Genomic DNA, 12,782 nt, shown 5'->3' on the forward strand with positions numbered 1-12,782 from the left:
TGCACGTAATAAAGAAAGGCTGCTATCCTGTAGTAAATTCATATTAAACGACGGATCATGATGTTGAGTGCAGCGGCACTTGGTCGAGAGCAACGGCGTCATCTCGTATTGTTGCACTCAAGTGTGCCTGTAGCAACATACATGAACGCGAATGCTATACTCCGGCACTAAACTTAAGGCCGTGACGCTAGGTTTTACAGGCAGTCCTGAGCAACCCTCATGTGGTTGTGTCCTATTATCCCCATGCCACCACTCGCAACATAAGAATCAGACAAGGCCTTGAAAAACAACTAGTGGATTTTATTTTTCTAGACAGGAGGACTCACGCAGATTATCATAACGCAGAGCCGCGGACAATGGTTGTTTGGGCAGCGGCGGTTTTCTCAGTCTTCGTGGTCCGGACCGATGAGTACTTTGTAGTGCCGGTGGCATTCCTGGAGAGAAAGGAATGTTGCACCAGGTTTCATGAATCTTTTTTATTTCTTGTTTTGGGCGGAGGTAGCGCTTTACATGAAAATCTAGAAAGCCAGGTGAAGTGAAACTAAATTAAGTCAAGCATATATACAAAAAAAGAAAAGATTGCCGCGAGAGTGTTTCGCCAGTCAGTTTTTGAAAACGAAGATAACTGGTGACATTTTTACGCAGCACAATTCGGCAGTGACTCAAAAACGGAGCCCTTCGTTCATCATCATCATCAACCTGACTACGCCCACTGCAAGGCAGAGGCCTCTCCCATGCCTCTCCAGTTAACCCTGTCCTTTGCCAGTTGCGGGCACTGTATCTACGCAAACTTCTAAATCTCATCCGCCCACCTAAATTCCTTCCGCCCACAGCTACTCTTGCCTTCTCGTGGAATCCACTCCGTTACCCTTAAGGACCAGCGGTTATCTTGCCTTCACATTACATGCTGAGCGCAAGCCCATTTCTTCCTCTTGATTTCGAATAAGATGTAGATGTCATTAACCCACGTTTGTTCCCTCACTCACTCCGCCCGCTTGCGCTCTCTTAACGTTGCACGTATCATTTTTCTTTCTATGGCTCGCTACGTTGTCCTTAACTTTAACTGAACCCTCTTTGTTAGCCTCCACGTTTCTGCCGCATAGGTGAGTACGGGTAAGATACAGCTGTTGCATACTTTTCTTTCGGAGGAATATTGGTAAATTGCCATACCTGATCTGAGAAAGCCTTCCATATGCGCTCCACACCATTCTTATTCTTCTAGTTATTTCCCGCTCATGATCCGGATCAGTGGTTACAATGCTCACGATGCAAGAATGAGCGCACAGTATGAAGTCTATTTCATTTTTAGTCTCACCAATGGGGCTTTTCCACGTCCACTCCCTGTTCTTTCGTTTCCAGAAGTTATTCGTGATCCGTAATGTATTTCTCTCTGAGGACTCTACTAATAACTCTCCCCTGCTATTCCCAGTACCTATGCATGAGTCCCCTACCGCCTGGTCTCCAGCCTGCTTCTTGCCTACGTTCGCATTGAAGTCGCCCATCAGTACAGTGTACTGTGATTTTCCTTTGGTCATCGCCGATTCCACATCTTCGTAGAAGCTTTCAAAGATCTGGTCATCATGGCTTGATGTAGGCGCGTAGGCCTGCACCACCTTCAGCTCATACCTCTTATTAAGCCTAATTACAACAGCTGCCACTCTCTCGTTAATACTGTAAAACTCGTCTATGTTGCCAGTTATATCCTGATCCACGAGATCAAACACCTAGTTCTCGTCTTTCCGCTAATCCACGATAGCACCATACGTGCACGCCCTTTAATACTACATACGCCTCATCTGTCCTCCCAACCTCACTAAGCCCTATGACATCCCATTTAATACCCGTTAGTTCCACCAATGGCACTGCTATGCTAGCCGCACAGGATAAGGTTCTCGTGTTAAACGTTGCCAATTAGTCTATATATTCCGTCGGGCTCTCAGATGTGGGATTTTAACAGGAGGAGATAAATACATTTTCCCCGTTTAACCGCGGCTGACACAATTCAAAACCACGCGGACCCCATCCCATGGTCGCGTACTCTACCGAGCGCACGCCGACCACGGCGGGCCTTGCTCTGAGGGAACACAGGAACGACACACTGGCTGACACAAATAAGGCATTTATTGCTACAAAAGCAATAACGCCAGCTAGCAACAAAATACGCTGAGGAATCGAGGCCGGCCGACTCACCAGCATAGTTACGAGCGAACGTTCGCCCACCCCAGGGGAAGTGAGAAACTCTGAGGGCGGACGGGGTGAGCTGGCGGGAGAATCTTCCCATCACGAGGCTTCACCCCGTTGGCGGAGAACGCAGCGCCGCGCCATCACGTTCGTACGCGCCAAATTCCCGCGCCGAAGAGAGTGTGCTCTCCCGCGCGCGCAGCAATCTCGCCATCCGTGGCGCTAGTGTCGCTGAGATGCCGGTGCCCTCCCTCGTCAGGCAAGGTAGCTTACTAAGCTACGGAGAGTGCATCGCGGGGAAGCCAGCCACAGGGGACCAGTGGGGCATGTCTCCACACCACTAAGGCTACACTGCGGCGGTGTTTTGTAATCATTTCACCCGATGTTTCTATCACTGCATAGTTTTCTTATTTTCCTGACAGTTCGTTTTACCGTTCGTTAAGAAAGTATCTATGATTTACCGCCATTGATCAGTTGATTGTGTGCTTCTTTCCTGCTATTTAGCGGTGCTTGCTGATCTGAAGTTCTTACGTTGTTTTAGTACACTACGTGTGCATTGCATTTACTTGAATTGGTTTGGTTTGGTTTATGGGGTTTAACGTCCCAAAGCGACTAAGGCTATGAGAGCCGCCGTAGTGGAGGGCTCCGGAAATTTCGATTACCTGGGGTTCTTTAACGTGCACTGACATCGGACAGTACACGGGCCTCAAGAATTTCTCCTCCAAAGAAATTCTAGCCGCCGCGGCCGGGATAGAACCCGCGTCTTTTGGGCCAGCAGCCGAGCACCATAGCCACTGAGCCACCGCGGCGGCATGCATTTACTTGAATTAGTGAACTTGTTTTGTTGCGTCTGAAACACGTTTTAAATACTTGCTTTTTAACGTGTATGAATCTTTTTGTAATGTGTGCTGCTATGTTTTGTAACAGCTGCCTGGGCCTCATCAAGCTGTTCACTCGCAGCTTTTAGCCCAGGCAGCCGACCAAAATCTTCCGGGAAATAAACTGAATTGAATTGAACTCCCCACGCCATTCTCAAGTACAGCCACACAAGCCACCGGCGAACTATACTGTGCACCATCCGCAGACCAACGGCCTTGGATCGTATGAACAAAACTATCGCTGACATGCTCGCCATGTATGTGGACGCCGAATACAAGACTTAGGATGCCATCCTTACCTACGCCGTCTTTGCCTGCAACACTGCAGTGCAAGAGACTACCCAGATGACACCGTTTAGGCTCGTCCATGGTAGGGAGGCAACCACCACTCTCGACGCCATGCTCCGGAACCTCACAGATGAAACAACATCGGCGTCGCCGCCTACCTTCAGCTCGCAGAAGTCTGACTTGCGTGATTACAGATCAGAGATCAACAGCGCACCAACGCCCGACGGTGGTTGGATGGATGGAAAAAATTTATTGTAGATAAATATAAAGTGTTCTTGACCCTTACGGGTCACTGGGCGCCGTGGTAGACTCTTGGTCCAGGATGCCGCACTTGACTGCTGCCATCGTGGCTCGGCGTACGAGAAATCGTTGCGCTTCTTCGCCCTCGCTGGCCAGCAAGTGCTCCCACTGCATCACACTGGCGTGCAACTTACGCCGACGTCACGCGGAATACAAGCCGGGTGCCGTGTATGGATGTGCATGGATGCCCATTCGTCGCCGCGGACTTAGTGAAAAGTTTCTGCGCCGCTACTTCGACCCATACAAGATCATTCGTTGACTTGGAGGCGGCGCCGTACACGCATGGAAGTTGTGCATGTCGTGCGCCTGAGGCCTTGTAATGGATGCTGAAGAACGGTGTGTATTACCAGTCTCAGTGTTTTTCTCTTCTGTGTTTACGTCTTGTTTTTTTTTCGTTCCTTTTTTTTTGTTAAAAATCGTCGAGCGGATGCTTACTTGGGAGGGTTGTAACGCCACGCATCTTTGTACTGTTTGTTTGTTCATTCTTCAAAGTTGCCGGCACGCCACTTTATCGCTTTCTTTGTGATGCAAGATGCGACCAGATTTACCGCAATTGATCGCATCCAGGCGGAGCCAATTCTACGTTATTCCAGATTGTTGTGGTAACATTGCACTCCGTATCTCGAAAGTACGCTATCAGCTTTAAATTTAGCACTCCCCAGAGAGGCGGGCATTCTGTTCGACGGCCGCAGAGCACGCTTGTTGCTTTTAGACCGGGAAGTCAGCATCGCAAGGGGCATCGCCCATTTCCACAATGGCCAAGCTGAAGTACTGCTGACGAACTTGAGCGAAGAATACCTAGCATGTCCATCAGATATCGCGTAGTGGTGACAGCAGTTCCAGCAGTGAGGAAGATAGCGAAAAGTGCTTATAAAAGTAACTTTGCTGGGACTGACTTGCGCCCGCAAAGAACTGAATCACTCGGCGGCGGCGAAAGCAACGAGCGTGCTCGGCGGTCGTCGAACACAGTGCCCGCCGCTTTCGGCCGTGCTCAGTTCAAAGCTGATGGCGAACTTACGAGATAAAGCTGCAAAGTTACTAGAACATTTTGGAACAGCCTAGAATCGGCTCCGCCTGGATGCGATCAATCGAGATAAATCTAGGCGCGTCTCGCGTCACAAGCGAAGCGATAAAGCAGGCAGCTGTGAAGGAAGAACAAACAAACAGTGCAAAGATTCGCGGCAATATCGAGAATTAATGAGTACACTGTCCCAGCGCAAAACAATGTAACGATGGAATGATCACGCTATGTAACTTTCTGTGTAATCTTCACTACGTACACGTGAACGTCTTATTTTGAGGGTTTTTGGAAGCAAGCACAAAAAATAAGATGACAACACAAGCGCCCGTGTCGTCGTCTTGCTTTCGCGGACGACAGTTTTCGAGTTTCCTTCTAAGAACGGAATACGTTCAAAACCTCAACTCTCCATTTTGTTTTGGAAGCTCATGAGACGGTCGCAGTGAGCACGTTTTGTCCTGATAAAGACGACGGCGGTTTCTATAGGAAAGAGAGGTTGCGTAATAAATCAAAATAATTCCTTTGGGAGCCAACATCGCAACATCGGAGAGGCCTTTGCCCTCCAGTGGGCGTAGTCAGGCTGATGATGACGATGACCTTGAGGCTTCTGGAAAGGAAGTGAGCTGAACACGCTAAGTATAGGAATGCCACAGGCACAGAAACGGCAAGGCGCCTGCTATGTTGAGAGACTATAGGTGCAACCTATTGCAACCATTCCTACTCTGTGGAAGACACGACAGCCTTGCCTGGGGACGCGATCGATTAGGCAGGCGCCTGCGTTGTTGAGAGACTATAGGTGCAACCTATTGCAACCATTCCTACGCTGTGGAAGATACGGCAGCCTTGCCTGGGGACGCGATCGATTAGAAGCTGCACTTAGTTTCTGCTGGCATATTCCGCTGGCATAGAGGATTTACGAGGGATCAACGGGCCTGGCAGAAGGGGCAGGGGGCATTCGTCAAGCATCTCTATGTCTTGACACAAGTAGGCCGTCTGGTGAAGTACCTCGTAGGCCTGGAGGTACTCGCTCGGGGTGATCTTCAGATTCGCCAAGGCGCAGTAGAACGTCGACCCAGCCTTGTATGGCACCACCTGGCGCAGACGAGAAGACCATTGGTTGCACCACGCTAGGTATAATACAGACGGATGCATTCAAACATACCTTTCGATCGCGTTCGAATACATTTCCGTAACAGCAGTGGTTTCTACTGTAGCCGTTGATTTAAGTGACTCTTAACTTTCGCAAAAACCGGCAATTTATTTATTTATTTATTTATTTATTTATTTATTTATTTATTTATTTATTTATTTATTTATTTATTTCTTCATTTAATCGTGCCCTCATGAAGAACATTGCTAGAGGAGAGTGGGGGTCACTTCAGTAATACTTCGAAGATAAAAAAGGAAAAAGAAAACACAGCATGCATTGAAACATGAAACAAAACCAAAGAGAAACATGGTCCTAATGACGTCTACTGCGAAAATATCACTACAATACAGCGTAGAGCGCTCTTGCACACGGCGTAACCGATTAACATCGGACACTAAGGATTGGAACAATGATAGTCGTCCAGTTGTTGCCAATGAAGAGGGGAGGAGGTACACACACACAGAGAGAGAGAGAGAGGTATAATAGAGAGAGAGGGGGGACAGGATAGAGAGAGAGGGGGACAGGATACTGGAGGGGCGCTCATCCCGTACCTTGTCTTGTGTATGTCGTGCAACTACCATGTCTGAACTATTGGACAAACTAGCCCGACAGCACGTTCTACTTAGTCATATACGTGTGTGTGTGTGTGTGTGTGTGTGCGTGACGCACGCGCGCGCTTGTGTGCTTGTGTGTGTGTGTGTGTGTGTGTGTGTGTGTGTGTGTGTGTGTGTGTGTGTGTGTGTGTGTGTGTGTGTGTGCGCGTGCGTGCGTGCGTGCGTGCGTGCGTGCGTGCGTGCGTGCGTGCGTGCGTGCGTGCGTGCGGGGGGTGAGAAATTTGTCGTGCAGTGTATTGTGATAAAATATTTTCTGACAGAATATACGTTCTTTTGGCTTATCTGCTCCGGTAAGCCGACACATGGCTCAATCAGGGGTTGATTTTTCAAACAGATGCAACTAAGGCACTAATATACTAATCCGTGCCGTTCACAAGAACGGATGCAGAAACCAAATGTCTTACTTAGTTTACTCTAGTTATGATCTCCCAAGCAGTTTTCCTTGGCGCTTCTTTACTTAGGCCGCGCCTTCTCTATATTTTCAGTGCCAGACATATCACTCGCTTCGTTGTGGGGCAGCATCGGAAGTTTCTCCTCGTTTAGTCATGGTGCTTTGGCGTTACACAAGGGGACTGCTGCAAAATTCGGCGTCACGTAAAAAAGAAAGATCGCCGCTTTCGCCGTTGGTTATGAGGTGCTCTCCCCCCATTGCTAGAAGGAGTAATAAGATGGGCTTTGCTTTCTCAAAAAGGCCTTCATCTGTCTAGCATTGTAATAGACGAGAAGCTCGTGTGGGCGACCGTGCCGGGTTATATGGACTAGTGAGTGAATAGCTAGGAAAGACGAATATCGTTTTCTGTTTGTGTGAGTATCTCCATTGTCTTGTTCTCAATAAATTTCCACATGTAAGAGAGCGCCAGCGTCGCCACTAGAGTTGTGTTTCTTGGGTTCTTTTTAAGCCCAGAGCCTGCAATATTCACGGCATCGTGGCCAAGCTCTATGTTTGTCAGATGGTATGCTTTCGGAGAAGCGTGCTGGTAATGTCATCGCATATACGGAGACGAAAAATCCGAGTGCATTTGCAGGAGATGCACTCTCGTTTAACTTTTATTTTGCTTATTTTGCTTTTTTAATTTATTTTGCTTTGTTACAATTTATGGAATCCTTGTATTGATTGTTATTGTATTAGTGTATTCTAGTGCTTGCTCTCGTTTTTCCGTTACTGACCACTGATATATATATATTATCGATCTCCTCCCCCCCCCCCCATATGATACCCCACTTAGGGGCTGTAAGGGATAATAAATGATGATGATGAATTCTCGGAGAGGTGAATGCCAAGCGGCTATATCCGAGCAGACTTGGCGGTTCGGCAAAGCGCTTAGAGCACCCGAGTTGCCCGGTACGCTGACGTGTGTACCTCGGTGTGCTCAGTAAACGGACGGAGAGCTGGCCAGCATGCGTTGGGAGAGCATGGCGGAAACAAAAGGATATTGGTCGAAACGAAATAATCAGGCATGGTGCGTGATTATTTCGTGATTGATTAGTATTATTATTTTTATTATTAAGCGTGCCGACGGGTTGTGTCGGACGTTTTCATCGCTCTCGGTAATGCATAAGTGTTCTAAAGAACTGTGCGCTGCACCGCTCCGGTTTTCCGGCCAAATTCAACTTGAGCACAGCTAGCAACTGCTTGCAGCAAAATGCGTGGCATTTTTCTGCGGCTTCTCCTGCGGTGTGAGCTACGTGCAGGATCTTCGTTTTCGAGTTCAGTTTTCTTTTGAACTTTCATTTGTTGACACTGGGAGCACTCTTTGCTTACTTCCAAAGCCAGGTAGGAACCTAACTTTTCCAAAAGCGTTTTAGACTGAGTGATAACTCTGTTTTTTGGGGAGGCGAGGAGATTTTTACCCATGAAAGAGAAGATAATTCTTGACGGCTTGTTTTTTTTTTTCATAGGCATTTCAATTAAGTTAACTCGCAGCCAGCCGCTGTAGTGAGATTCGTTTCTGAAGGCTGCACAAATAATTGTCGAAAAATCGTCTGCTGATGCTCCTAGTTTCCTTCCATTGCTTGCCTGTTTTATCGCAGTCGTCGTATGTGCCGGAAAAGTAGACGGAACACCGCTCAAGACATGTCCTGCGAGATTACCTGCAGCAAATGAGAGCGCACAGGTAATCTCGGACGCCATGCTCAGGGCTGCGGAGTGGCAGCGGAGTGGCAGCGGGGCCGCAGCGCGGCGCTGCTCTCTCTACTGCCACCAGAATACCTCGAGCGACGACAAACTTCGATCTCGGACGGGTAATTTTCAAGCTTGATAAATTTCTAGTTTGGCCCCTGGCTGCTCTGTCGCTGACGGTCGCGATGAAAGGAAGCGCTGATCGTCAGTGCTCGAGCAAACGTTTGCTCTAGTACTATATCGCTCTAGCAGAGCAAGCGAGAACGCACCACGAAGCTGAGTACAGACAATGTCGCGTTGATCTTGCAATACTACAATGCAATCAGCGATGTTGCAGCGTAAAATTGATTGTAGCGCAAAATGAGTTGATATGGTTTACACTGAGCCATATCAACTCAGCGACTGCGATCAAGCAAGAGAGCAGGGGGAGAAGACTAGAACCGGAAGTGACAGTAGCAGAGAAGTTTCCCTGGATCCTTTGCGTTGACTTCGGAAACGCAACTCGCTCATTGGCTCGTTGCTTTCAGATGCGATACTATTTGGACGGCAAGTATTGTCCAAATAGGGGGAAAGCAGTCCGACGAGTGCTGCAAAGAAACGACAGTGCAAAGCACCGTTTGCTTCGCATGCCGTCCACTGGGCCATGCGTGAAGCAGTCGTGCTCAACAACTTTCGGCAAGCCCAGGAAAGCTGTACAAACGCTTCTAGTTTGTGCCGCTGCCACCGAGTGCTGCATGGCGTTGGCCATCACAGTAACTTTCCTGAGGCCCTAGGGTTTAGAGATAACAATGATCATGTGAATAAATCTGCGGTGGAAGTTAGCAAAATTCGATTGGAATATTGGTGGCTTAAAAGTAGACAGGTGACATAAGGTTAGAAGGTACATAAGGTATCACTCTTTATTCTACTCCAGGTTATGTTACGGCATCTTAACATGGGGCACAACGACATATTCTAACTACAACAGGTTATTGGTCCTGCAAAAAAGAATGTTAAGAATGTGCGAAAACTTCCATGGAAACATCAGAAACTTACCCACACAACCACTTTTCACAAAATATTCTATGCTCCGGGCCGACCAGGTGTACTATTTCAAGTTACTTCTATGGATTCATAAATACAAACTCTATCCAACTTCCTCAGGTAATTCATCTCGCTATTCAATCCGAAACCCTACACTTAGACTACCAGCTATAAGAACAAACTATGGACGACAAACATTAAACTTTCAAACAATTAAGATGTTTAACAGAACCAATTTCAATGTAGATTTCTACAAAAGCTTTCCTGTATTCAAAAAAGAGTGTAAAAATGTTTTGGTTTCAAGCGGTTTTTCCTTTGCTTTGTAAATACATTGTGTGTTTTTGCATGCGTATTATCAACTAGAAAGAAGGAAGTCAGATAGAAAAAAAAATATTTTGTGCTTTCTCTGTTCCAAAGTTCATTATTTTAGCCTTGCTACTACCCTGTTTTTACGCATTTATTTACATTTCATTATCAGATGTGCAAATGTTTTGTTTGATTCACAAGTGCAGTGCCGCTTGCCGAAATGTATTAATATTTTTTTTGTGCTGAATTTGTATTGGGGGGCCGAGGCCCCGTCAGGCGTTGTTACGCCTTTAGCTTCGGCCCCCCCTTAGACACGTTCTAAGAAACAAATAAAGAAAGAAAGAAAGTGTAGGATTAAAAATGTATGAACAGAAAATGGCGCAATTTTAGACCAATTTATAACACTGTTAAATAAAAATCAAGAAAAAAAGTCGAGCATGGTAGCAATTCTGCCACCGCCAGGTTTCAAAGGGGACGCTCTTATCTTCCATCCATCCATCCATCCACCGGGAGACCTTTGAACCTATAGAACATCCCACTGATTTCCTATCGCCGTCAGAGCTTATACAGAGCAAGTGCAGCTAGGGAGCATTTTATAAGCCTAGAAAGGGTAAGTCACCAGTACCAACATCTTCGCGCACCATTTCACTGGAGGCTTTATTTCTCTGAATTATAAATTCAGTAAATCGCTGTTCGCTACCGGGGGCCGACAGATGGCGCTAGCTTGTGACAACTGATCAGGTGCTTACGATACAAGGCCACGACGCAATACCCAGAGTGGCCGAATACAAATACGTCGGGATATGGCTAAACGAAGGGCAGATATACACGGAAAAGCACGAACAGTCTCTTAGGGTAAAAGGACGAAGAGACGCCGGGATAACGAAACATAGGGCATTATGGGGGTACAACAAATATGAAGTACTAAGAGGTATTTGGAAAAGAATAATGGTGCCGGGACTTACTTTCGGCAATGCGGTTCTGTGCTTAAGGGCAGAAGTTCAGTCGAGATTAGACGTAAATCAGAGAGCTGTTGGAAGATTAGCACTAGGTGCCCACGGCAAAACCACAAACGAGGCAGTACAAGGGGATATGGGCTGGGCATCGTTCGAAGCACGGGAAGCTGAGAGTGAAATACTATATGAAGAATGCCTGAGGAAATTGGACGATAACAGGTGGACAGATAAGGTATTTAAATACTTATACAGGAAGAGCGTTGACTCACAGTGGCGGAAAAGAACTAGAAAACTAACCAGTAAGTATGCCGGTCATGAGGACGGATAAAGAAAGAGCATTAAACGACAGGTTAAAAACGCGGAAGTTATAAATTGGATTAATTCAATGGAAAAGAAACATAGTGTAGAACTATATCGATACTGCAAAAGGCAGATCAGGAAAGAATTTTTCTATGATAACTCAAGAGGCGGTGCCCCGCTCTTTGAAGCTAGGTCAGGGTGTCTTAGAACGCGCAGCTACAAAAAAAAATTTAACGAAAATGATCACACATGTGCTGTGTGCCGTAGATCTGTGGAAACAATTGAACACCTCATACTCCGATGCGATGGTATCTATCCAGATGTCGATGCAAGCACAGTCACTCTTCCTGAGGCCCTAGGGTTTAAAGATAACGATGCTCCTGTAAATAAATCTCCGGTGGAAGTTATCAAAAAGCGATTGGAATATTGGTGGCTGAAAAGCAGAGAGGTGACATAAGGTTAGAAGTGTAGGAAACCGTAGTGAAAGAAAATGGCAAATTCTAATGAGAATTTATAACACAGTTGAGCAAAAATAAAGAAAGCTGGGCATGGTGAGAATTGTCACCACCCCCCTTTTCAATGGGGGCGCTCCCGTCTGTTCATCCCTCCATCCACTAACGCATCCATCCATCCATCCATCCATCCATCAATCCACCAACCCATCCATCAATCCATCCATCCATCCACCAACCCATCCATCAATCCATCCATCCTTCCACCAACCCATCCATCAATCCATCCACTCATCCACCAACCCATCCATCAATCCATCCATTCATCCACCAACCCATCCATCCATCCATCCATCCATCCACCAACCCATCCATCCATCCACCAACCCATCAATCCATCCACAAACCCATCAATCCATCCACCAACCCATCAATCCATCCACCAACCCATCAATCCATCAATCCACCAACCCATCCATCCATCCATCCACCAACCCATCCATCCATCCACCAACCCATCCATCAATCCATCCACTAACCCATCCATCAATCCATCCACCAACCCATCCATCAATCCATCCACCAACCCATCCATCAATCCATCCACCAACCCATCCATTAATCCATCCACCAACCCATCCATCAATCCATCCACCAACTCATCCATCAATCCATCCACCAACCCATCGATCAATCCATCCACCAACCCATCCATCAATCGATCCACAAACCCATCCATCAATCCATCCACCATCCCATCCATCAATCCATCCACCAACCCATCCACCAATCCCTCCACCAACCCATCCACCAATCCATCCACCAACCCATCCATCAATCCATCCACCAACCCATCCATCAATCTATCCAACAACCCATCCACCAACCCGTCCATCCACCAATCCGTCCATCCACCAACCCGTCCATCCGTCCATCCGTCCGTCCGTCCGTCCGTCCGTCCGTCCGTCCGTCCGTCCGTCCGTCCGTCCGTCCGTCCGTCCGTCCGTCCATCCATCCATCCATCCATCCATCCATCCATCCAGAAAGTGTTTGTGCCGCGAGCGTTCTGACCTTTACTCGGCATCGCCGGGTGCCGGCCTCTTCACGGACGCGGGGCTCATGTTCGGCGTTCGAAAACGCGAACGTAAATGCCCAGGGACGCGAACGCGTGGACATGGCGTTCGAGAGCGCGACCGT

At 47.4% G+C, this 12,782-nt stretch overlaps 1 protein-coding gene across 1 annotated transcript in view; it reads right to left on the reverse strand.

Moving 5' to 3' along the window:
* Positions 1 to 12,782, reverse strand: part of LOC149325196 (uncharacterized) — a 156,101-nt gene continuing 143,319 nt past the window's right edge. The window contains exons 5-6 of the mRNA XM_089564205.1: positions 5,671 to 5,757; positions 1 to 434 (exon numbers count right to left, since the gene is read on the reverse strand). Coding sequence (XP_089420331.1) covers positions 384 to 434; positions 5,671 to 5,757 — 138 coding nt within the window. The 3' untranslated portion in view covers positions 1 to 383. The remainder of the gene's footprint in view (positions 435 to 5,670; positions 5,758 to 12,782) is intronic.

The sequence above is a fragment of the Amblyomma mixtum genome, chromosome 10 (genome assembly GCF_055824585.1).
Source record: "Amblyomma mixtum isolate Tamu chromosome 10, ASM5582458v1, whole genome shotgun sequence".
NCBI classification, from domain to species: domain Eukaryota; kingdom Metazoa; phylum Arthropoda; class Arachnida; order Ixodida; family Ixodidae; genus Amblyomma; species Amblyomma mixtum.